The sequence below is a fragment of the Pomacea canaliculata genome, linkage group LG1 (genome assembly GCF_003073045.1).
Source record: "Pomacea canaliculata isolate SZHN2017 linkage group LG1, ASM307304v1, whole genome shotgun sequence".
Taxonomy (NCBI): domain Eukaryota; kingdom Metazoa; phylum Mollusca; class Gastropoda; order Architaenioglossa; family Ampullariidae; genus Pomacea; species Pomacea canaliculata.
Genome location: NC_037590.1, coordinates 21,655,728 through 21,683,542, shown reverse-complemented (window position 1 = coordinate 21,683,542; position 27,815 = coordinate 21,655,728). Strand labels below are relative to the sequence as shown.

The window sequence follows — 27,815 nt, the reverse complement described above, 5'->3', positions numbered from 1 at the left end:
GCTATATCAAACTTCCTGCCTGAGTTAAATCGACCCTATATTAAAAATGACATCAGAGGCTTTGTAAAACACAAAAAAAATAATGATTTAAGAGAAAATTATGTTATGCGTCACTGTGTAATTAGTTTTCTGAAAGTGGACATTTTTATTTAGTAAGATGATGGCAGGATTTGTTTGAATAACACATGGTTCTGTTGCTTATATTTTACATTAATAGCTACTCCTGTCATCAGAGATCGATTTGTCTTTTGAGCCTGGATTTTTTCAACTGTCCAGGTTGGGACAATATGGTTAGTATGAAATGACTCAGGAGGTGATAAATATGATTGGAGTCATATGGTTTGAGTCATAATGACCTGCGACTTAACCAACATTCTCTTTCAAATTTTACATTATTTCTTCAGAAAATCGCAATTTAGGGTAAATGGTTGGCCAAAAGCAGTCTATTTCTAAATGTACTTAATTATTTTCAATACACATCTTTTGTCATAAAAAAAAAGTTGTAACAGAGCAAAAACTGTCAGTTGTAAGTTGGGGTGGGGAGGTAGCAAAATATGTAAAAATGTTTAGTCGTAACTAAGATAGGGTCCTAATTGGGAAGGTCTTCAGGTTTTATGGTATTAGCCTATTTTCAGTTGGAACTGGGTAGCTAGAGGGCATTATCGCCATACAGTCATGTCATCTGATACAGTATGAAGAAGAAAGCATGCATGCATGTACTTGCATGCACACTCACACACAGAGGGCATTACTTACATGAAAAATTTACATGCTGACTGTTAGCTGGCACCAAATTGAAAATAGGCTTGCTGTCATTACGAAGAATTATCATGCCTGTGTCATTCCGAAAACTGCGCACCTGCCCTTTCAAGGATTCAGTCCAATAAAAAGTGCCATCATGGAAAACTATGCCATATGGATGATCCAAATACTGCAGTGGCACCTGTGACTAATAGTGGGTGGGAAAACAAAGACAAAAAATACAGGTTTATTGCACAATCACCTTGTGTTCTAAGCAGAAAAGTATAAAAACAAACACCAAGTGTATGTGTACTGTAATATATGTACTGAGGCAAAATTGCATGCACACACCCATACACAGTTTTTTTCCCCCACCCCTCTCATCTCCAATTCCACACCCAAACTGGGTGACCACATAGCATAAGCTCAAACTTTTAGTGGCATCCCCTCTGTTCTAAAAATAAAGTTGAATAAAAATGTAATGAAAAATAATTCTTCCTATTATTAACATAGACTGGAACAGACTACAAAACCTTCATAGCAATGCTGTGTATGTTATAGATGTGACTCAAATCATGCCCAAAGCTCCTGTTAAAAGAACACACACTCACTCCATTCAAGATTGTGCCATTGCTGAGGAACATGCCTTGAATGCGATCATAGTATGCCTCAGTCCAGTAAAGAATATTTTCTTTCTTATCCAGAAACAGGCTGTTGGGCCATTGCACATCTCTAGTCAGAGTCCTCCTTTCTGTTCCATCCATTCTAGCACATTCTATTTTGGCCACAAAAGGAGCAGGTCGCATTGCCCAGTCCGCCCAGTACATCATGCTAAAGGAGCAGCATCATATTACCAACTCAGTAAAATGCAAATATTAGTCTTAATGCATGTTAACAACATACAGATCATACAGAAATGGCAAAATTTACTTTCTTATGACATGTACCATGTTGACCTTGCGGCATAAGCAAATCAGGCAGTGAGTGACTGATGACAAAAAAAAAGTCATCTCCACTAGAACTAGCTGCCTTTATAACTTAAAAGGTGGCATATTAAAAGATAAAATGTGCTATTATGTCACAGCAGTACCTTTGATGGCTAGTGTATTTTAAAATGTAAAAATTTATAAAAAGCCAAAACTCTGCAACTTTCTGGATTCTTAAGAATATGACTAGACTAACGCAATCTTACCCATTCTCTGGATCCAGAACAATCGACTTTGGATGGGTGAGGTTGCTGCTCACCAGGTGCGTAATCAGACTCAAGTTGCTGAGACTCGCAGCAAAGATGCTCCTGTGATCAACATCAGTCCAGTACAGGTTGTTTCCAATCCAGTCCACCGCCAGACCCTCACAGCTAGTAGCTCCTACTCCTGCAATACATCAGCCATGATGACAATCCAGCAGTTACAGGGCTTCATCTGTCAGCATTCACTCAGGATGCATCTTAGTCATGGTACTGTTCAGTAAAAACCCAGTGTTGGTTCTGTTAATATTTACTTCTGATAAAAACTAATTACACACACATTTTCAAAACTTATAAGGTTCTTACCATTTCCCAACAGAACTATTGGAGGGTCAGTACCATTTGTGTTATGACGACCTATTTGCAGGGTTTTCACATCAGAATAGTACACATCATTGTTGCGTGGATCAATAGCAAGAGCAACTGGTCTCAACAGGTTGTGAATAGGCTCCTGAACATCCCCAGAAATAGAAAATCCATAGCAACACTTCGCACTGTACCTTGCTGGGCATTGGTGTAGAGCAAATAGGCATCGACAGTCATTCCTGGACAAAAATGCATCAGAAGGAACATAAAATGCTTTTGGAAGACTAATCAAATGATAATCAGTTCAAGTGCAAAGCATTTTTTTCCACCCATATAAAATAATGTATTTAATGAGTTCTGGCGCCCTCCAATAGCTTTTAATTTTTCATTGCATAATAAACAATTGCACTAACATTTATGAAACCTCTAAGCCTCCTGAGGTAACTGCAGGGGAGGTAATGTAGGTAGGATTTTCTGAGGCAAGGAAACAAAAACACTTTTGGCATGACTTATTTCAATCTCTTTCACAATGTTTATTGCTATATATTAGAGATAATTTATACAAAAATACAAAACCTCTGAAGAACACAACTTCTGCATTAAATAGTGAATCTGAGGACCCAGAATGTAACACCATCTGCACTTACGCTTGCACTCTCTCTCTTCAAATAAAGTGTACCCTGCCTTGCATATACACTTTGCCACAGCATGTCCATTTTGTGGCACAGGAATACACAAATGACTGCAGTTTTTCTTCTCACAAATTTTCTCTGGCACTGCAAAATATGAATTCAGTTGCCTCAGCTACACGATAAATAATTGCACTTATTACTTATTGTGACAGTAGTTGTTACATAAAAAGCATTTTCAAATCTGCCATTGGAAAATGTCAGAACAGAGCTCCTGATTACAGAGAGATAAAAGTGAACATCAAGAAAAAATATCTAGGATAAATAAATCAAAGGACAACTGAAGACACTGAATAGTTATATAACTGTAATCTCACCTACACCAATCATGTACACACTCCTCTAGTCCCACTAGAGCGGAATGGCACCCTCTATGCATATGTAAGTGATTTTTGATTGTTCATACTGAGGGTAATTAGCACCTGAACAGTTCTTGAATCATGTGCCTTATCAAATAAATAATTATTATTAGTACTTACTCAAAAGAAGAAGGGAAGCAAGGACCACCACTTAATGTCATTTTAAAACTGACCAGATTAAATGAAAATACCCACTTTGCGGCTGTCGAACTTGATGGAAAATCTTGAAAGCAACTGGTCCATCCATAGTAATGTTGATCGCAGATTGGGGATGGAAAACACCATCACGATGTAAACGGATAATGGAACTATGACGATTCTGATGGTTTATGAAGTAAAGATCATTCTCAAGAAGCGCAACACTAAACACCTGGTGAACCTGCAACAATGCCAGCTTTACTTTCAGAGTCAGCTATACTATAAGAGATGAATAATAATAATACATGATAAAGATTATTATAATATAGAATTGAGATCAATCACTAGCTAATCCCGAGCTCTTAAGTCGCAAACAATACAGAACCATAATAAACCGGAACTGATACACACATATAATTTAATCAGTAAGTCATCTACAAAATGCAACCAATGTTCTGCATAACAAGATGTCTCAACATCAATCTTTCTATATATATTATTTAATACATTTATAATATACACATAAATATATTAGAATATATATTTATAATGTAGCTTTAAGTCTTAACTCACTTTTACTCCTGGAAGAATGACTTGACGGCCATTTCCATTGTAATCTACACGTTCTATGTAGTCAAGGAAAGAGTCACCCCAGTACAGGTGCTGCAGGGCAAAGTCCAGAGTAATTCCATGAGGATGTACAATCTTCTTAGTCACAAGATCTTTTGGATTATTGCCATCCAGGTCAGCACGACTAACCTTTGAACTTGTGGACCAATCAGCATAAAACATGTACCTGGGAGAGACGTATTTTTCATTAATAGAAAATTTGTAAGGCAAACATAATTAAAAAAAAAAAAAAAATTGAATTACTATCAAACAAATCTTTCTGGTGATGAGTGAAGGGATAGAGTAAATATTTTCTCTAAAAATGTAAAAAAAGTTGCCAGTTGTTTCCAGAGATCAAGCATAAAACCCAGCCATCCTTTATCAATGCAGGCTCACCCTTTAGTTGGGTCCAGAGCTAGACACTTGGGCCTTCTGACTCCATTGTGGATGACTGACATACAATAACTACCATCTGATGTGCACAGGAAAATCTGCTCTTTGACTTCGTCCGCAAAATACCAGTTGCCTGACACCCAATCCTTTGACATCTGCTTTACAACTATAAAAGAGGAAAAATGTTTTAACATTATCCTGGAAAAAAAAGCCTTCATCGAAAAAAAACCCCAAAAAGAAACAAAAGAAAGAAACAGATATACTTTTCTTTCAGGTTAATCACTGATAGTAGTACTTAAGTGATGCTGACAAAGCTCAAATTTACTTTATGCACAGTCCCTTAACACATCTAGTGAACAGTCATCGCAAATCTACAGCAATGATTTTTTTGCTGAAAAAGGAATTGGGGAAAAAAAACAATAAAGGAAACCTCCATCCCACTTACATTCTAGACTGAACATGACTGTGACAGTCCAAGCCTTCCTTCTGCCATCTATATCCCCACATGTCATTGCAGATCCGCTAGAAATCTGAAACAGTTGTTTTGTACATGAATCTATGGATAGCTTATAAACACTGCCTCTTTATGGGTTTACAATCCACAAAATATGCATAGATTAAAACAAGTCAGCATAATTTCTGAGAAAACACTTCAGTAGCTCTTTATATTTTATGCACTGTTAACCGATTATCTTTGATCTATTCAATTCATTTTCTCTTTTTATTTAACAGTTGCACTCAACAAATCTGGAAAGTATTAAATAGTTATGCAAAACCACTTCCAAACAAAAAATTGTAATTCTGCCCAAGTCGATCAGTCTTCTCTAACAAAAACTTTGTCATGAATTAAATATTAGTTCAGTCCTCCCCAAGCAGACAAGCTGCAACAATTATTAATGTCTAATTCAAGTTTAAATGGCAACTACTACTCACTACTAGGAGTCTAGCAGCCATAATGGGACAAATTTTTATAGATGATCTGAACATCTACTTCTTTGAACAATGAACCCCAAAACACTACCATGTGACTCTCCATGAGTGTGTATATATCTATAAGTATTTATTTGAATAAAAGATGTTCAAGTTATTCATACCCAACAGACTGAGTTGTTGGCAACATTTAAGTCAAACGCTAAGATTCTAGTCCCTTGTGGTGTTATCAAAGATGGCTGTCTTAGCTCTTTCCCATCTCGACTGAGTTGCTGTATGGTTGTCTGGTTTGCAATGAAAAGTCTTGGTTCCTTCAGACCTGGTAGTAAAAATCCCATAGAAATTATTATCCATTCATTATCTATAACATCTACAGAATGGGACTCACAGGTACTGCTGATGATAACACCGCACATTACTGCTATAGGATGTAGATTCATACAGTGCTGAAGGACAAATCACAGTCATTTCATGACTACATGCTTACGTGGATCAACAATACACCTGGACCTATTTACAAGTATGTAGCCATCTTGACAGGTACAGTTGTAGCCATTTATGACATCTTTGCAGTTTTGGTCACAATATTTTCCATACTCGCACTCATTCAAGTCTGCAAAAAATAAAATCACAAAATTTGTTTTCACCGTACAGATCTTTTCCTTAAAAATACATAAAATCCAAAAAATTGAAAATTTGTGTGAATAATAAGTGTCCATTTATTTACTGCACCACATATACTTCAAATTTAAATTTTATGTATGAATAATAACAAATGTAGATAACTACAAACCTATTTTCCATTAAGATGTTGCTATATAATTTTTGTATCAGTAACATATAAGTAAGTCATACTTAAAGCTTTTAAATAAGCTTTTTGAACCACTGCCCTGAACACTGCTTTGATGTCTTTAGTAACATAAATCCTCTAGAACAATGACAGGTAAAATATAAATACGAAGAAGTGTTCTCAAATGAACAGTGTATAGATTATGACCAGCAATAAATATGATCTGGAGAATAAAATTACATGACTAATTTACAGCAGAATGGGGCATTCCCTAAAGACACTGCATTAAACCAAGATTGGAACATGTTTCCGGGTGGTGACACAAACTTACCCTGACATATGCTGCCATTTGGTTTTTGATATTCATTCCTGCAGAAACACTCAGCTCCTTGTATTGTTTCTTTGCATTCATCTGTGCAATGTTTACGGCTGCAGGCTCCATTTCCTGGACAGCATGTGCACAAATATTAAGAAAATAATTACAACTAGTAATCAACAGTTCAGCAAACAGACCTCATTCAATGGAGTATTTTCCTAAGTAGGAGCCTAAAAGGACTGGTTGGGTGCATTTTTCCTAATGATTGGGTAAAATTTAATGCAAGGTAGATAATATTTCTCCAAATCTGTGTGAATGCACACTTTATCCTTGAGATACATGCCTATACATCTCACCATGCACAAAAAGTTGTCAAAATCCTAATGTCATATTTGAATACAAATATGCCTAATTAACATATGGTTCCAGTTTTTCATTGACTGAGGCCTTACACAATGCAAAAGAACCCTTCAATCCTGAAATCTATGTTGTTGAATTCTTTCTGTACATGGTGATGTTTGCAGGCAGATATCTCAAGAACTGAAGAGGATTATTCACCCAGATTTGAGGAAATATTATCAAGGACTGAGTTTACCCTTTACCCGTCATCAGAACAAAAGTTTGCACCCAACTGGTCTTTTAAATACTTTACGAATTATTTTTGTAAACTAAGCATTTAATTGTAAACTTCAAGTCTCAGTCTTGAGAACTAGTTTATTATGTTGTTATTATTATGGGTTTAAGATGCATTAATGATATTTAACAGTGTCTCTGAAATGTTTTATGAGCAAAGAAAAGTAAAAAATATATGACTCATGCTAAAGACGAACTCACTGAAAACCCACCTCTTCCGTAAACATGACTCCTGACACCCTTTCCCATAATGCTAGTCCTTTTTCACACCCTTCCTTTCGTTATAACATGTTACTCTCAGCTCTTGTTCTTGCTATTTGGTTCCACTTTGTGTTTTTGGTATGATTTTTTCTTCGTTTAGTATGGTTGTTTATTCTTTTATAACTTTTCATACCCTTGTATGATGTCCTTGTTTCGCTCATGTTCTTAAGCGCTCAGAGCATACACCTTAGGAGTGTGAGTATGCGCTTTCCAAATTTTGCCTTTATTATTATTATTTACATACGAAAAACTGACTTAAAGATAGTCTTACGAATATAACTCATACATAACCAAGAAATCACCTTTATTATATTCTGAATTTAGTCTTTTTAACAAAAACAAAAACAAAAAAGTTTGGAACCAGAATAAACATTTTCTCAATGTTCTAATTATTTTAGCGAAGTTTAGCATTACAACAAAATATGAAATAATCTGTTGATCTGCTTGCAAGGATGATGGCACTTGGGAAACACACAACAAAACTTTATTCTGAAATATAATGTACAAATAGAATTATATATAAGTTTTTATACCACTCTGCATGTACAGACCATACAAAACAGTTCGTGCAAATATGTGTTTACAAACTTGCATTTTCAATCATGTACATGTGTGCAAACACATATATGCACACACACAGACTGCTCACTTACTGCAATGGCCGCCTTCATCAGCACCATCTGGACAATCTGTCGTATCATCACAAAGTTGATGATATGATATACAGGTCAGAGTACCCGGACACCGATACTGGTTAGGCAAACACTGGAACTGATCCACCTGGTCGCCTGGAATGTCAATATCCATGCATATTTAAGCTCAAGCTCATGCATACATACAATGCCACAAGTCAACAGGATGCAGCTAAAAGCTGTTACTGTATTAGTGGTCAACTTCATTCGCTTCTCTTTATATTAATGCATACATCCTGGGAAAATATTTCAGGACTTTTCAAGTCTCACTAATGTTAGATATATCAGTTACTCCAAAAATAAGTTCAAATATTAAAAAATTTGTAATTTCTAATAAGAAGCTGTTAAGGCACAACAATGGATTATAAACCAAAACAGCAATGAGATTGTTAAGGTTAGAAAGGTATGTGATGGAAACACTTATTTGTAACTGTTACTGAATGGTTATTTTTTGTATTTATCAAGCACTACTTTCTGGAAAATGGTTTTCATCATAACAAAACACAGTGGATGCTTCTGTTCAATCAGAGCAAATTAACCAAGCTACATTTCTGCAGCAAACAAACTCAAATGCCAAAAATAAAACCCCCAAAACTAAACATGAATGATCTACTTTTATGCATGAAATATTTTTATATAAACCAATTAAATTTACCAACTTAGGTAAACAAATGAGAAAAAATGCTGAACATAGGTAACTGATATGGCATGGTATAAAACATTCTGGGGAAACATGTAAGAAACTGCATGATGACCTTAAACCATTGAAAAGGAACTATTCTTTACAGCAATGTCATAGTGCATAGGAGAGTAGTACTAAACTTTTCAGTTGTTTTTACCCCTCTTATTCAAACCATTCAAGCACCCAAAATAAAATTTCATTAACAGCTTGACATGCACGCTTAACAAATCAACATGCGATTCATAGTCCACAGTTTTCAGTAACATCTTCCAGGAATCTTTTGACCAAAATTATCTGGAGAGCAGACAACATGACATGCAACCAACTACACCAGTGGATTTGCATGACAAAACATCAACATTCCAGAATGTAACGCGTGCACGCCAACTCCAAATAACCAACCTTCTGGTAGAGCATTGGTAATGGTAAAGTGGATTTCCAGTGGTATATATGGTAGACCTGTATATAGATACCAATATAAAAAGCTTATAAAAGCTTCTAATAGCAGTCAAATTATGTGTAGATTATTATTTCAAATCAAGCATGTCGTTCAAAGAAAATAAAAAAGCAGACAAGCAAAGAGCAATGAAGAAATAAAATAAGCAAATTCTCAAAACACCACATCCAGCTAAAAACACTCTATTTACATATGACAATTACATAAGAAAGGCCACACCCAATAACCTTGTTAATGTGTTAAGAAGCATAGTCTCTCAAAACATTTTTGTAAAGATGCCCCCTCCACTCCCCCTCCTCTGCTGTTCAGGATAGCTTACAGGATGTAAATATTAAAGAATAATTTTGTTACTGTCATATATAAACTATATATGTTTCTCTCTTGCTCCTGCTGAGTGTTTATACAGTCAGGACTTAAAAAGCAGTTTTGGTCTACCTTTCAATGCCTGTCCATTGTGATGACGAAAAACCAAGGCTCAAAAATTATAATTTAAAAATCAAATTCTAAATAAACACTGTGTGAAAGCTGATCCAAACACACTAGAAAGGCAGCATCTGATCTGGCTAACTGCCAACGCTTGACTAAATAAAGGCATGGCATTTTCACAAATAACCTTTTATTTTGTTTAGGTATTAATTATAAAGTAACTGCTTTCTTTTTTTAACTTTAAAATGCGCAATTATTAGATAAAATAGGTATTTAGAATTCAAATATAACAGGCTGAGGTTGGGATTATTCCCATGGATACATTAATCCCTTAACCACGTTCTGGAGAAGTACATTCTAATCATGAGATTTGACACTGTGTGTGTTCAAATTTGCCACCTGCACACAAGGTGAAAGACTCACCACATTTTTCTTACAATTCCCCAGAATAGATGTGCTGGCAAGAGATGCTGCAAATTTCATTACCTTTTTCATATATTTATATACATCAAGAGAGAAGCACTATCTACTGTTGGGCCTTGCTGTATTTCTTATTTGCATATGCAGCATCTGCTGTAATTGTAATTTGCCACACTTCCATTATTAATAATATCTAGTTATCTTTCGCAGAGCAACCATCATTGTGAAAACACAAAAAAACTAATCATCTAGCAAGTTATTAAATCAAAATATTGCTTTTTATGTACAAAAATACTGGTGGGCCCTATAAAACTGTTTTGTAGCTGGTCAGCAACTCTACTTTGGTAAAATGCATTTACCATGGGGAACTGAGAGTAAGGGGAAAAAACGTATCTCAGGTAGAAAAAATGTGTCTTTGGATAATTTTAGCTGACAAAGAATGACTTACTCTTCAAAACCTCTTACAGCCTTTTCCCTACAGTTTTGCTGAGTTTATACAGCACTTTGAATGGTTCTACCCTACAACGGGCCATGCTTGCCATATTTTGCACCAGGGAGAAATAGTAACCCTTTTAAATTGCTTTATGTCCAACTGTCTTCAGGCACTCTCATCCTTTTCATGCTTACAATGATCCACCAAGGGAGGCAGCTCTTTGGAGAACTAAAATACAGGCTGCGTGGATTTCAATGTCAATATTAGCAGTAAGAAGTTTTATCTTGTTTAGTCAGTTTTCTGGACAGGTTCCCACGGCATAGCACCGGCCTCTGGAACGATTCTCCACTGATGATCAGTGAGCTTGAACTGGTGGCTACAGCAACTGTCATTAGCCTAATGAAGTTGTGCACGCATGGACTTTTCCTGCAGTCTAATATTGCCCGCTTGATTTGTCTGTATGCAGAATACAGCCCACCAGCCTTCCCAGTAAGTAAGATATTGGAGGAGGGAATCGTTATGCTTTGTATATGATGACGGCTTGGCAGTGCGCGCCACTGACTGCCAAACATAAGAAGACAATGGACACAGCACATCCAGCCAAAACATCAACAGTGTGCACACAACTGACCACAACATAAACACCACAAAACAGCGTGCACACAACTGACGACGACATAAACACTGAAAAAGAAAGCTGAACACATTTTGAAGAATCGTTTGTTCTTAGTGATTCTCGGTGAACCATGGGTAGAAAACCATGCTTTGATGCCGACGATTGGGAGTGGCAAGCGTTGAAAGGGACGATTGAGGGGGAGGGGCGTGGGTCAATCGGAAGGAGGGGTTTTGGTAGTGGAGTGGGCGATTTCCTAAGAGGAACACACCTGCATGCTGACTGTACAGTTACAACATGCGAGACACATGCTGCCGAAATGAACTCTTCTTCCTGCGCCTTTCGTGTTGACTTCTGTCACACGCCAGACAAACCTGCTCAGAGGCACTGTTTGGACTAAACATAGTGGCTCACACAGGCCATCTCTGCCGCTTCAAGCCAAGCACAGAGGATGAAGAATGGCAAGCTTCACTATATAGGTATTAAAGATACAGACACAAAATCTAGAATCTCACCAGGTCCTGCGGATGAAAGCGGTTTGCAAATGGGGGAAAAAAAAAAGGTAGAAATAAATTTGGCATGTCTGTAATAACATCAGATGATATACACAACTAGGACAATCAGTTCTAAGACTTTTCACACAAGCAGTGAAGTGACATTAGACACACGCATGTAAGCGTGCGCCGGGGTGTGTACTGTTTGTGCGTGTGAAAAAAAGACACTCGATCGCTGCTTGCTCTATCCATTCCAAACCTAAGTTCCCGACGTAAGAAGCTTCACTTCTTAAACCACAATTTAGCTCAAGACTGGTCTGTTGCCACTAGAAGCACACAGTATTTTAAACTCTTTCTGACTTACATGCGTTTTCCACGTTCTACAAAGATCCAGTCTTGCGAATACATCACGTGACTTCACAAGCAGGCGACAACAGAGGCGAACCATGGTTTCAGCGATGTTTCTTTTTTCACCTCTTGTTTATCGAAGTGCTGCTTTCAGTCGGGAACTGCTTTTATTACATTATTACATATTACATTATAACAACACAGCAGGCCTTCGTTTGCTTCGAGTCAAATATTTTATTAGCACTAGCGCTGCATCGTGGAAATTACACAAAAAGAATCTGGTCACATAAAAAATCTGAATCCTTAAATCCTTAATCCTATAAAAGCGAATCTTTACAACTAACCCCGAATTGCAACCAGAATATTAGGATTTAGACTTGCACAGTGTCGCGCTGCACAAAGAGTTGGTTTTCTAAAGCACGTTTTACAGACCATCTTATTTTAATGCAATAGTTACCAAAGTATTTACAAGAGGAATGCAAAAGTTGCAAATGCAAAAGGAAAGCGGGAAAAAAGCCGAAGTGAAATAAAGTACAACTGAAGCAGAAAATTGTACGCCACACTTGCAACAGATAAATTAACCATAACAAAAGCAGAAAATTACCCCAAACAAAGATAAATATTTAAAAACGTTGAAATCAACTGGAGCGGGTCATCATTCGTGGTCTTCGAAGTGGGCAATAATGAAATAAGTTTTGTGCATTACATTTTCACAAAAAAAGGTGGGGGAGCCTGCTGCTTTTCCCCTTTTCTCGAGAGACTTCACCCCAAATCATCGTTGATCCTTCCATTTAGGTTTCTGCACTGGATGAGGCAGTGCTGGCATTGGCTCTGTGTCACCGCTTATTTGTCTTTTAAAAAATCCAATTACATGATATAACACAAGACTCGGTCATTCTTCTAAAGGGGAAAAAATTACTGTCGACAATGAGTAAGCACTGGCATGATGTGAGGACCGCTTTTAAAAAATATTTTGATTAGAGAGTGGAAGAAATACATGGGGATTTCACACTGTCTTCTCAGATCCAGCGCTTGGTCTATAAGAAGTTTTTAGTTCATTTGAAGAAAAGCAGGAAAGTCACAACGAAGCTTTTGTGGGTGACAGTGCGAGCGGCCAACAAGCTTCGAAAGTTACCGAAAAAAAAAAGGGATTAAAAAAAAAAATAATAAAAGTCATGACAGGGCACCAAAGGGACAGAGCTGAAGACGACGTTGTTTGTAGTCTGCGACTACATTTCACGCAATCCCCACATACTCCCTATTGCGAATATTTTGAAAGCCTATTTCAGCAGCAGACTATACAAGCCTTATAGGTTGTATGTATTTGTTTACTGATTACTTGAACGTGCTTGGAAGAGAAATGACATCGCTCTTCTGTCGTAGAATTTAGTCAGGAAAGTTTGCCCAAATCACGGACAAAAAGCCGTTCAACAGTTGTCACATACAGATGAAAGGGTTGTGTGTGTGTGTGTGGGGGGGAGAACAGAAATAGCTTGCGCGAATGCGAGATTTGAGCACAGAACAATGGATCATCACTGACGTGCTAAGCCGTCGCTCCACCGACCGCAGTACACACAGACAAGTACAGCTGTCATTCTGTGAATGCAAAGTATAGGAGATCGGTTCCCACAATAACGCTTTTGTATTTCTTGCAGCATGTTTTAGTGGTCCAATGTGATTAATTGCGAACAGTCGTTCTACGCAGTCGTGACATATGCCAATGGAAGGAAGTATTTTATGACATGTACAGTACAGAGACCCAATGAGGGCATCAGTACCGCCGGGCGTTTAGTCATAACTGGCGTTTGGAACAGCAGCCAACATCATGTTGTGGGACCACTGGTAAGCATCTAGGTCTCCAGCGTTCTAAATGATGTCACAACAGTAAAATCGATCGTTGTACCGACTCTTATCATGAAATATTATAATTTATATAATAATATTTTATATTTAGTACGAACGATCCCCAATGCGTTTGCATTACACATTCTACATACAATATTTCAGAATACAAATAGCATATATCTCGGATAATAATCAGCTCCAGCAGCTTTAACATGTGTTTCTTTCAAAAGGATCTGGTTTATTGTCTTTAAACTTACTCGTTAAACTTCATGTACATGTTCCCAAACCGTTTTTTTTTTTTTTTTTTGGGGGGGGAAGGGGTAATCAAGTGGTCTCTCCCTCCTTTTACGAGGAAAAAAATCGTTTTCCCACAAATCCTACTGAAGCTGCAGGTAGAATCTTCCTCACCACTGATATTAACAAATTAACAATTAAAAACCACACACATACAGAGCACTCAGCCAGCACTAGACTAACAACAGAAAGCACGTACACATCTGACGTCACAGTCTACTAAGACGTACCGTTGGCTCGTCAAACGGGGAAGACGATCTAGCGCGAGGTGCGATTGTATGGCGTCCGTTTATACACAGCAAAGAGTGCAAGAGCGATAGCATGGAGGCGGGTGTCAAGCACAGCAGAAGCAGTGACCATCAACACTTCGGTCAGTCTGGCTTAAATGAAAAGCAAGCAGGTGTCCAGTGGGCAGCGCAAGAGGCAGCACAGGTGAAGGCAGGAATTGCGGTGGAGCGGAAAGGTGAAAGAGGAGGTGAACAGTTACACTGAGCAGGAAACAAAAGAAGACAGAAAAAAAAGAAAGAAGAACTTCACACGAGAGCTGGGCTTTCCATACACATATAAATGGGGTGGGTGGGAAAGTCGAGCTCACGGTAGCACTGATCATGACACTGTGCGGATTTGGTGTCCCACCCCCCAACCCACAATGTTTCTTCCTCCTCTCTCCCATACGAGTAACCAGAAATGAAATGATCAGGTGTTATGATTACGAAGGCCATGTTGAAAATTTATATATATATTTGAGAACAAAAAGGGGAAAAAAAAAACACAAAAAATGAAATTAAGCAAAATATACATGAATGCAGAAGGTAATGCCAGTAGTTCACAAAGCAGTTATACCAACCTCTATCGTGCACTCCCTTGGTTTTACGATTGTGGCCTGATGCAAGATAAGGGAGACGAAGGATATGATTAGTACAAAAAAAAAAAAAAAAAAAAAAAAAGGCAACAGGCTTTAAAACAGGGTTAAGAAAATCTCACACAGCAAAACCATTACAACACATTCATGCATCACTGGACCTGTCTGACGACAGGAATCATAGAGGACACGCAAATCTCAGTCTTTTGATAGGCTAATTGCAACGATTACTTCGCCCTGAAGTAAACTTGAAACAAGCATGCTGACGTGGTGATGTGCTGGAGGGGCAGAGAGATTATTTTTTTTGGGGGGTGGGGAGGAAATATAAAAGAAACTTTTAAATCCTCCACTGTGTGTTGTCTTTATTCCTGTTAAGATCTCGCATTCGAAATCCTATTCGGCAAAAAAAAAAAGAAAATTCCAGCCTAAGCTTCCTGGTTCCTGGAAGCCATTGATAGTGCAATTATTATTATTATTATTTTTTGATAGACAACGGATACTGATGTAGCTTAGGGTCATCTGGGTCTAGAGGATAGTGTGCTTTAGACACATCTCATATAGCTTTCTCCTTCCTGCAGCAGGAAACGCAACCTACATGTGCTATTACTGCGGAAAGGAAAACCGAGCAGAAAGAGCAAATCGCTCTGCCTTGCTTTGAAATATCTTGAAAGACCTAAAGTAAAAAATGTCTCTACCAATTCGCACACTGTAAGTTTACATGGTCTGCAATGGCCTGTGTCGCATTGCCTGACTACATAATTATCAAAGATCCCGATTTCAAGGGCCTATTAATACTAAACAGACAAAAACACTGTCAGACAAAGTGCTTGACATCACCATACCTGCTGGACTATACGATCACTGGATCAAGAGGTAGTACTATGTACAAACTCCATTACGGACAGGTCGTATACACAAATGACTAGGAGCTACAAACTTTTGCAAAAGCTTTTTATTTTAAAAAAAAATGTCATAGTTTCTCTTTCAAAATAAATAAACTGACATGAAGTGCTCTAACTCGTTATTTAATCAATGTTCGGAATGCTTGGTCTCGCCTAATGAACATGCAATGCCGCCCTCATCTTTTTTTTTTTTTTTTTAAAAACCTATTATAAAAACAGAATTTTACCGAAGACAATCGGCTGTCTTTTCCTATTAAACATTTTTTTCAACCACCAATACCTACATTAAGCAAAATAGAGCATAAGGCTTATCTACTTTATCCAAGCAAATCTACAGCTGATTGGATAACTGTCAAATTCCCCTCTGTTTCATTTACATTCTTCGGCTCTCTTTCATTGTGTTCTTTCCGTTCATTCAATTTCTACTTGTGGACGGAGTTTGAACACCCAGATTACTTCATCTCTCCCTCCCTTCCCCCTTTCTGCGAAAAACTCGTCTGCTGTACTTCCTGGCTGCGGAACTGCTGAGACGGCATCCAGTTGAACTCTATGTCGACTACAGTCAGCAATCTCAACCCAAATGCCCCATTTTTTCAAGCCGGCAAATGTGACCGAAATATAATGAACAATGAAGAGAGCGAATACACTATAGAAACTTTTGCTTACACGTTGTACTATTTATGTATAAACCTAGTTGGAGCTAGCCCTGATCTTTTCTGACCTTACTTCTTCCAAAAACACACAGCAAGGGTGTCATTCCTACATTCAGTCCTTGCAGTCCTTGCTACAATAGATTCACTGCCACGGCCAGATAAATGAAGGGTAGTAAGGCCGAAAAAGTCACCACTTAGGGGCTACAGGCGCCGACTGATTTATTTAACCGACTGACGTGGATGTATTGGTCCAGTCAGTAAGACAGAACAAGACAACACAACAGTTGGGTTTTTTTTCACATACCGGAAAACACAAACGTGACTGACACATAATTTCTCAACACACTAATAAAAGTTGAACACCAGTGATCTCCGCTCCCTATAAACACGCAGAATAGTGGCAAAATTACCAGAGATAAATAGGAAACGTTGAGAGTTTACGAAAAGACATTGCCATAACGTAGCATTAGGATTATCTAGTTATGTTTCACTGCATATATGCTTATCATGGGAATTACAATTGATAATAACATTCATTTATCCATAAGACTGGCTATCTGAAACATGCTGCATACTTTCTTATCGTTCGTCCGCCATCACCAATACCACAACCACATTCCTACGTTTTCCACTACCCGCAGCAAGCACATTTGTATCAACTGCCTCTCAATGTGACGCTTTATGTGTGTAAAACGACCAATAAGAAATTACAAATTTCAGGGGAAATCACACATGCAAAATACGTCAGACTGCGACAAAGGAAAACTTACACAGCTCTGGCTTTTCGTCGGCGCCATCGTCGCAGTCGTTCTCACCGTCGCACTGCCAGCCTAAGGATATGCAGCGAGCCACACCGCTGGAACACAGAAACTGGTCGGGAGGGCACGTGGGGGTTTCTACAACACAAGGAGAAAAAACAACCATGTGCACTCAAGCAAAAGGCTCTCGACAAATCACGAAATATATAACCTAACCCAGTCACCTGACACAGTCAAAGGCTTTAATAAGCATATGGTATCGATGTTTCAGTTCTGTAGTAGAAGTTGCTACTAAAGCCATGAACTGTTCAATGCTGTTGCTGTAAAGGTATTCTTTGCAGCCCCCGTTGTTGTCACTGTGATGTTAAATGAAAGTCAATGCTACGAGAAAGAAGAAAGAAGTTTACGAGAAAGAAGTTTATTAAAAAGTCGAACAGCTTGAAAGATCAACTCCATCTCTGACAGCAAGCACAAAAAACCTATTGTATAAAATTCATAAAGTATTGTGCAAAAGCAATCAAATAATGGGGTAAAAATATTTAGCTTACGATGTAAAAATATTTCGATAATGATGTAAGAGAGAGAGAGACCGAACTAGGGGTGCATAAGGGTATGCAGGGAAAAACACCCCATACCGCAGTTGGCTTCGTCCTCGCCGTTCAAGCAGTCCTCGTCGCCGTCACAGACCCAGTTAAGCGAGATGCATTGTGGCAGCGCCGTCTGGCAGCGAAACGTGTCCGTGGAGCACATGGAGTCGACATCCGGCACTGCAACATGGCCACACAAAGCACCTGACATTAGACACAAGTCTTGTTCTCAAACAATCATGCACCTCGCTAAGCGATATGTAATTACGTAAATTCTCTTTCTTTGTTCAGGAAAAAAATCAAAAGGCCAAAAACAAGAAAGTCTAGACAAACATGCTGAGACGTTTTTATTATAGTCTCTAGTTGAATACCCAAACAATATACAGGTAGTCCTCGACTTACGACGTTGATCCGTTCTTACGCGGCGTCGTAAACCGAATTTCGACGTAAGTCGGATCATCCGTTTATACAGTACTGTACCATAATAGCAGTACAGTACTGCAAACACTTAGCCTATCCAAACACCTATCCTAACACAGTACCCTACATAATTATCAATAAAAACAAGTACAGTAAAATATTGTCTAGTACACTACGCTTTGTCATCACTGTCGCCTTCATAGGAGCAGATCCTGTCACGTGTTCAAGGATGCGATCTTTATCCTTGATAATCGTAGCGACAGTCGAACGACTAAGTCCTAATGACCTGCTAATTTCTATTGCTGTTTCCCCCTTCTCAGATTGCCTTATTTTATCCACTTTCACCTCCATGGTGATGGCCTTCCTTTTCTTTGATGCACTGACCTCGTAAGTCGGAATGAGCGTAATATAAAGCGTCGTAACCACGAAACGACGTAACTCGAGACCGTCGTAACCCGAGGACTACCTGTATTTCACTGCCCCTTGACACTGCGAGAGTGGGTGTTAAACAGTGTACAGCTGCACCATCATAACAATAACAATACACGCGAGATTAATATAGCGCATATTCACTTTCGTAAGGAGCGTGCCCTCGCGCTTGAGACAAGAACGAGACACGGACATCATACGATGGACAGGGTGGCGGTGGAATTTGGGGGTGTTTTACGCCGAGCCAGTAACTAAGGCTATATTACGGCAAGGCATCCCATCCCTGTAAACAGATGCCACACGCAGAAAAAGAACAGCGTGCCCGAGACAAGAGTTGAACCCAGGACAGCCTCGGTGCTGTAGTGGCGACAGACGCTAACCGTTGCACCACCGGACCGCCCTACAAAAGACGGAAGGATAAACAAGAGTAGTGGTGACTAATAAAAGACAAATACAGAAAACGCAAAAAGGAATCGGGTAACAGGAATTGAGTAAATCGTGATCCTGCAGAGGAAGACGACGAGGGAAGTAGCCAATAGACGAGGAAAAAAAAAAAGATGGCAGCCAGTCGTTAAAAAAGTCTTGTCATGGAGATAACGAGTCATGGATATACTGATGGTAAAGGGATGATAAATCTGAGTGGGAAGTGAGTAACATGAGCTCTGCCCCTGTTTGCGACCTCAAGTGACATGAAGCAAAAGGTCACAACCCGAGTGCGGCCAATCGCTAAAGGCTACCACGAAACACCATCCTGTGTACTCAGGCTTTCAGGCTACTAATCGCCGACCTTTGCTACCGTCAGCGATAGTGGCACCGACATGGCTGTGGCCTTGCGACCACAACAAATTTACTTCATTCAATCTCTCACCTCTTACTCATTCCTTACACGTCTCCCTCCTTCCCACAATATATGGGAATGAAATTGTGAGAATCTTATCGATATTTCTGTAAAAAGCTTTTAATACTAGAAAAATAACAATCTTATAATTCGTGATCAAATGATAATATGCAATAATGGCATATTTCGTATATACACTCCGAAGAAGGCATGGTCACATCAAATCAAATATTTGTATTCATACTATGGGTGTACACGCGACACAGAGAGAGAAGGGGAACGCTTGTCTTCCATTTACGGCCTTGACTGATGCCAAGGTAACAAACATTTTTTATGCAAGTTTATAACTAGGCCAGACTTATCATGTAGCTGATGTTATTATCTTCAAGTTTAAAATAATAAAAAAATAACAGATAATAGAAACCCATTAGATACAAAAGCATGCGCATCTTCGAAGCAATAACGGTTTTTAAGATGGACAAACTGGGTGCTGTTGGGTTTTATTTCTACGTTTCCAAGTTGTTATTACAGTCAAATCTCCCTACTATGCCACCTACCGGGACCGAGCAAAAGTGGCATAGTAGCGAGAGTGGCATAGTAGAGAGGGTTCGTAAAAACGGCTTTATTTGTTCAAGTTACCCGTCAGTCCAAAGCAGGGGTGGGCAATTAATTTTCCCAAGGGGCCGCATGAGAAACTGGGATGGTTTTAGAGGGCCGGACTAATAGAGTTAACTCAGTTTTACCTAATACTGTATGTATAGTATATATACTGGCGGGCGGGCGGGTCAGAGACAGGAGGCCTTTGCCCAGGTCTGGTCCAAAGCTCTCAAGAATCGTCGGCTTCGCTCGCTGTCTCCTCTCATTCTCCCCCTCACCTCTTCATCCTCCACCCCTTCCAACCACATCCGCGCACCTGCATCCTGTCGCTAGTCGACCCCCTCACACCTTCCCTCTGTCACGTGGCTGTCACCCGGCCAGCGACCACCACCACCCCCCCCACCTTGCCAGCCTCCACCCTCCCTGTGTGTGTGCTATGTTCCATCCCCACTAACAGCGATGTCCCACACTACCATACAGTATAATAGTCGAGCACTGCGCGGAATTTCACAACTTGTGTCTTTTAACAATCACAAAAAAGTGGCATAGTAGAGAGAGTCTGGGGTGGCATAGTAAATTTTTTTTTACATTGAATTTATAGTCGGGACCGAGCAAAAGTGGCATAATACCGAGAGTGGCATAGTAGAGGGGTGGCATAGTAGGGAGATTTGACTGTAGTATCCTAATGTCTGCACTCTTTCCTGAAGAGGTGATGTCAAGCCACATTTGTATTATTATTGTGATCGCTGATAGATACACGATAATGGTACTTTAAGCAAAAAACAAATGCAGGTTTGTTATTAAGTGGACGTTAATAATGCCTTTAATGTCTTTAAACAAACTGCGACATCCCGAGAACTATATTTCGTTTCAATGCATAATCTTCACGCTAGAAGATTGTAAGAAAAGAAAACCACAAATTTTTTTTTTAAAGATCAATGGACAACTCCCTTTAGAGCCTTGACACATTAATTTTAGTCAAATGTGACTATATCTGGCATATTTTCATATATTTACACACAGTCACCTATTTTAATGGATGTGTACTGTCAAGAAAGTTCCGAAAAAGAGCCGCGGCATTCTGGGAATTATCACCATACACCTTATCACCTTATCAGACTGCCAACCGAAACGCAATGATCGTGAAATGGCTGCAGACATTTCCCGATCTCCAGGGAAAGGGGACCGGAGACAGGCGGCGACAAAGGCTGTCACTGTGTGTGTGCCTCTTATGAACTTTCCCAGGGTAAGAACATCCTCCCTCCCTCTATCCACAGGCACTACACAATCGCGTCTGGCACCCTGGCACACAGTGAGCAGTGTTCAATACTTGTGTTGTGGCAGCATTACAGTTTCGGGACAGAAGCCTACCACTGAGTACAGCAGTGAACGAAACATCTCGTTATTGCACAGAAACATGGCAGTACCACAAAAACGTGCTTCGCCGCTTCTTACGACGACATCCCGCCTCTCCCCGCTCCCTTCAAAAACTGTTTCTCGAAAAGACAGCACGTGCTGGTCCTCACTCTCTCTTCCTACAGTCCAAGATTTCATTAAAGGAATCCGAAATGACGCTTCGACTGCAGGAGGCCATCCTGAAAGTCTCTCGCTTTCCAGCAGGACCTCCATCTTCTGTCCCCAACCCTTACAATCATCCCCCTTCCTTCTCGTCCTACCCTACGATGGCCTCAGGAGGCTACACGCCTTATCGATTGACGGCCATTTACCCTGTCGTCATTTCTCTTCCTTCTTCCATCACGCCGACTTGGGCTGGGTGCGCGCGATGCCATCGGCCTGCTGCAGACACAAAGATGATGGTGGTCGTAACTAGTGATGCCGCTGCTCCCCTGGTACGACAGTATCTTTCGTGAACGCTATGTGACCGAGGTCGCCATTTAAAGTACTACACGAAATCTTTACTTTTCTTCACAACTTGTTCTGGTTCCAAGATTTTATCGGAGCAGGGGCAATGGGGACGTTGCAAAAGACACGGTTTGTGTATGGTGTGCAGATGGAATATAAAGCAACATATAGTCGCCGGATGTCCAACATAATATACAAGAAAAGTTGTTCATAAATGCATTCTGTTCTCCGAAAGATGACGTGGAAGATATTGTTCCCTATTTTATTTATTAACAAAATGACTTAAGTTAAAGACATACAAGGGCGGAGGAAGTTTACGATCTAATTTTCTCGCCGCACCCATTTATAAAGTGTTTTGGCCTCACTCGTATAAGTTGATTGGGGGAGGGGGGCACGCTGGGGAGAAGAAATCTGTTCCATCTGATCAATCTGTTGTGAAAACGCAATTTCAAAACTTTATTAGTAGTATTACCTGCTTACCCACTTACACAAAATGTACGTCTAAACAAGAAAAGAAAAATAATAACGCGAGCAAAACGATGATACCGACACAGACACGACTCAAGTAAGTCTGTTGAGTGATATCCCCGTCCATAGGGCACGTACTCTAAAATGCTTAATATGCGAAAGCTCGTTCGCTCTGAGAGCCAGAGGGCACTCAAGGCAAGAGGAAATGTCCTCAGAATACATAACACAGTTTGGCTAACGTGTATTAGTTGAGCTTCACTGACCACCACAAAAGGTTTCTGAACGGTTGAAGATCGGGCATTAAGTCGGGACAGCGCTTGAAAAACGCTCAGCCAATAGGTTGAGTCAACAGAATAGGAAAAGAGGGCGGGATGAAATGGTCTTCATGGCTGGACATTCACAGTCGCACGCACCGTCCCGTCCCCTCTCTTCCTTGCAGAGAAAGAGAAAGACAAGAAACACGGGGATGGGGGAGCCGGGAGCTGTTTAGCCAGTGAATCACGATGCAAACAGCACAACTCACTAGAAGACAGCTTGCAAAGGCTGATCGATCTGACGCACAGATCTTAGCGACAGACAACACCCCTCTCCCACAACCCTGGCTCCCTCCCTGCTTCCTTCCTCCCTCTCCCTTCTCGCATCTGGCCCTTTACAGGGGTCTGCTTTTCTGGGGCTTCATAATGTTCTCCTAGAACCGCTCCAGAGTGCCGACACTCCATCTCCCAACAAGATCAAATCTTTAACAGGGGGAAAAAGCTTCCACTTTTTATTTCATAACGTTAAGCAGCTTACATTGTAAAAGGCTCGACTGAGTTTTCAAAACTTAATCTAAGCATCATAGACGCAATAACACGCAGCTGTTTCAAAAACCGCATGGAGTTCGTGCAATCATTTCGTATCCTAGTGTGAAGCAGTGACAACTTGAGACCGACACGCCTCAATGCTTTTTTCAAACGATAACATAATGCCTTACTGTACTACACATAAAGCTCACCCACTATGCGCACCGTGAAACGCCGAAAATCTCCTTTCATCCAGACTTACCGTCCTAGACCTCTGTGGTCGGATACGACTTGCGTACTGACGATGGCAACATGTCATAAAGTCACATCAGGTGAGCGTGACTAATGTCACGCATGATCAAAGTCAAAGAATTTAAAAAAAATCAAAAGCAGCAGGAGTTATCATAGTAAGGCTACGTTTATTGACGTCCATATGACTACTTACATTTGTGACACTCTGTTATGGAAAAACTGAAATTTCAAAAGAGAATACATAAACTATACTGCCGGAAGATCGTTATTTGAATGAGATGATAATTAGCTTAAAAACATCTGGGGCCAGCTGCACTACACCTGTCAAATTTTAAACACTTTTAGGCCTTCAATCTAATTAGATCATCAGTTTCATAAAAACGCAGTGTACAACCCAATTTTAGAACTTACCAAAAATCGTTTTAAATAAGATAAAATTGTTTTAGCCTGAATTTCGTTCCTCAGCTTATATTTGGTATGCGCTTCTCCAACGAATGGAAGTTATTTTTGAAAAAAACGTTTTAAAATTTGCTTCTTAAGTTTAAGTTTTAAAAAAACGTGTGCAACTAACCACTGAATGCCAAAAACAAAACAAAATTCAAGCGGTCTTCTGTCTGATGTACGCACACAGGCAAACACACTCACGAGGAGAGGTTTAAAAAAATGTTTTTCACCATACTGTAAAGACAGGCTTAAAAGTTAATACATTTCTGTTTGCAATAACGTCTTGCTAAGTCCTCTGATCACAAGGCAATCTCTCTCTCTCGCATACAGGCCCGTTCTTACCCCCCGCGGGGCCCGAGGCATAGGGTATGTGCGGGGCCCTTGACACCACGATCGCCACGGTTGTTCTTTGATGAAATGTGCGGGGCCCTAGGCAGATGCCTCGTCTGCCTGCCCCTAAGCACGGCCCTGCTCGCATATATATATATCTCATGTTTGTGTTGTGTGCAGGTGCCTGAACGTGTGTGTGACAGAGGGAGAGGGAGCTGTGACAAGCAAACATGGTAGAAAATGACTTCTCGGTAGCTCGGGTTCTTCTAGCTGATCTTAGCAGGTACGGAGACATATCTGAATGTATGCACGCACAAATATAATGATCATATGTATAAAACACGCATATATGTACGCAAGCATTTATAAAATAAAAGTCGATTTCCTAGTACAGTAAGAACAATGCATGTCCTTGTAGCTTATGCGCAACCCTCTCCCCACACACACACAAACACACCCTAGGAGGGCCCCCAGGCTTGATCAGGATTACGGTGAGTAGTCTGCAGTCTCGTGGCCAAACCCCAAAGGAAAAGATAAGGACATTTGCGCCAGTAATCATATAATTCGTCGTCGTATGGTGGAATTCCACCCTCGTTGCGATCCTTTAACGACTGAAATGTAATCCTCTTTAGAAAGCATCCTCTGACTGCGAAGTAACTAAACCTTTCCTCCTTACTACACTTAGTCTGAGTGTGCCGTTTTTTGTTGTTTTGTTTTTTGTTGTTACGGCTATGCCCTCCCTGATGGCGAGAGAGAAAGAGTTGGGGGAAGAGGTTGAGAGCGACCTCGCCAATCTAGCAGACGCGAAATTTAGTTACACCGCAAGCTTGTGATAATAAGCGGACACTACGTGGTCGACCACCCTGTTTCAAAGGCAATTGCCCTCTCCTAGACACCAGCGTATAATTAGAATTCAAAAGTCTTGAATCCGTAATGGAGTTCACTCCGACAAGATCCTGGGTATGTAATGAAGTCCTTCTCTGGGAAGGAGCGTGGGGAGAGGGTAGTGGCCGGCAGCGAAGAAAACTTCAATCGATCAACTTCTGACGCAGCAGCCAGTAAGAAGGGTGGCTTATTCAATTCCTCGCGTCCCTGTTTTTTTTTATAATTTTTTTTGCTGAAAGGGGAAAAAAATCCAACGAACAGATCTGGGCTTCATTCGACTTTTTTGTGACTATAACATCGCTGAAACTACAGCAACAGAAAAAAAAGAGAAAGAAAATGTGTACCCGCTAAAGCCGAAAGGAGATTAAAACAATCGATCTTCTTTTTAAATTAAACAAATAAGTTTACAAAAATTACGTTTTCTCAGTCAGCTTGAGGGAAAAACTCTTCCCATAAGGGGGAATGGAAATCCCTTCCCCAACTCCAAAAAAAAAATTGTGTGCCTTAAGGGAGAGAAGTCAGGGGCCAGCGAAGTTGTGTCACGCGGACACAGAAAGAGAAAACAACTCTGCATGCCTGGTAACTGTACGATCAATTTGGAAATAATCTGAACAAACCCTAGACAGCACTGCTTTTGCAGGCCAGCACTTACACTTCAGAATAAAAAAATTCCTGACATCAACACTTGATGCTCAAGTATGTGCTTTTGGATGATAACTATGCGTTCTCTCCCCCTCACGTTCGGTCCAGAGCCAAGGGCCACAGGAAGAACTAGTCACGATCACTTTGGGGACACAATAATCTCAAGAATGATGAGCTCACATTCACAAAGTTCACTTGCCGGAAAGAAAATCTTAATCTTGCCGTAAATTCCCCCCCCCTACACACTTTTTAAATATTAAATTATTTTAATAACACACACAATCTGCATGCTGTTGCTAACTACAACTTGGTTAACTTCAAGCTGTTCAGCAAAATGATAAAAGAAATAATGAAAGTCACCCTACAATGTCGGCGTCGTAATCAAAGGTCATATATCTTCATGCATGTTTTATACACGTGATATTTTCAGCTGATAATTATGTATATAACACCATTATCCACTGCCATGAAAATAAAATAAAGATAAGCAGTTGTTGGCGTCCTCAATTTATCCATATCGCTGTTTCAAGATACAGTGATACCTCGGTTCTCGAACATAATTCGTTCCGGGAGGACGGTCGAGAACCAAATTGTTCGAGAACCGAAGCAATGAAACCCATAGGAAATAATGGAAACTGGATTAATTCGTTCCAAGCCCCAGAAAATGCCTATTTACTGGCCTAATTTGTATATAATATGTAGAAAAACATGAGTCTCAACAAGAAATAAGAAATAAAAGTGTATTTATTAAAACAAAAACAAAAAAATAAAATGTACTGTATAGTACAGTACAGTACAGTAAATTGTGTTTCATTTACTGTACCTGTACCAAACTTTATGGCAGGAGGGAATGAATGTGGAGGGAGGAGGGAAGGGGGATGGTTATTGTTTTGAAGGGGAGTCCTCTTCAATAAAAACAGAGGGTAACTGCTCTTCGGGTGTTTCTGTTCTCTGTATCTTTTGCTGAGGAGAATCAGAATCTTGCTCTGCAGTTGCTTGTCTGATTTCTTTACGGAAGAATTTGTCAATTGTTTGCTGTTTTTTTCTCCTCTGCACTCACACTGATGACGCAAGCAAGGCGCGCTGGCCGAAATGAACGCCATTCGGCTCAACTCGGCTCATCTCGGACGTTCGGATGTTCGAGTTCCAAATATTTGTTCGGATTCCAAGACAAAATTTTCTCGAATTTCCTGGTCGAATACCGATTTGGTCGAAAGTCAAGGCGTTCGAGAACCGAGGTATCACTGTACTAAGAAAATACTGGCACAGGAAAATGCCGACAGGTACTCATAACATCTGTGTCCTATCTACTTGTAGCACTGAACTGTGGAGCCTGTTGTCACCACAAACTAAATGCCAACATTGCACTTAACAGACGATTTCACGACTGTATCAGCTGCTCCGTGACAGCCTTACGCAGTACAGGACAAGATATAATCAAAGAGGTCCAGTGATAGAACTAAAACCTTCCAAAGCTTCTCTTCCCCGTATCAGCTTTTGAATGCGAAGCAAAGCCATGTAACAGGAGTAGGTTTCCTAAGCGTAACATACATAAATCTGCCATCAGGGGACGCTGTAAGCATTTTTTCAGTGTCGCAAGGTCGATCAGGCCAGGCCAGGTGCGCGCTGTCATTCCAAATGGCTTAATCATTCAGTTAACACAAAAGCAGACATCCTTTTTGGAATTTCTGTTACCAAACAACCCCCCCCCCTTCTTAGGTACGTTACGTCTCAAAGCCGGTAGGAAAATCAAGGTGTTCTATCAGCTCCCCCAAGGTCCCCAATAGCCGCAAATCCATTCGGGGTGTCAATAAATGCTAAAATGTTTGATAAGAATGGTGGGAAGGATGGGAGGTGTACTTGTGCAGTTATACGAAAATGCACACAGCACCGACCAGGATGATTCAAACACGAAGCGCAGCTGGAGGGAGAGGGGGGACAGCGGGGACAAACGGGGACAGCATGCCGCGACACTTGGGCACCTGTTG

General features: G+C 40.1%; 1 protein-coding gene across 1 annotated transcript in view; it reads right to left on the bottom strand.

Moving 5' to 3' along the window:
- The window catches only part of LOC112560593 (low-density lipoprotein receptor-related protein 1-like), a 104,262-nt gene that overhangs the window by 48,753 nt on the left and 27,694 nt on the right, over positions 1-27,815 (bottom strand). The window contains 18 exon segments of the mRNA XM_025232529.1: positions 757-949; positions 1,353-1,572; positions 1,934-2,114; positions 2,294-2,517; positions 2,520-2,532; positions 2,941-3,069; positions 3,537-3,720; positions 4,053-4,275; positions 4,485-4,647; positions 4,927-5,011; positions 5,576-5,730; positions 5,899-6,024; positions 6,533-6,646; positions 8,065-8,199; positions 9,188-9,244; positions 14,963-14,998; positions 17,303-17,428; positions 17,926-18,057. Coding sequence (XP_025088314.1) covers positions 757-949; positions 1,353-1,572; positions 1,934-2,114; positions 2,294-2,517; positions 2,520-2,532; positions 2,941-3,069; positions 3,537-3,720; positions 4,053-4,275; positions 4,485-4,647; positions 4,927-5,011; positions 5,576-5,730; positions 5,899-6,024; positions 6,533-6,646; positions 8,065-8,199; positions 9,188-9,244; positions 14,963-14,998; positions 17,303-17,428; positions 17,926-18,057 — 2,496 coding nt within the window.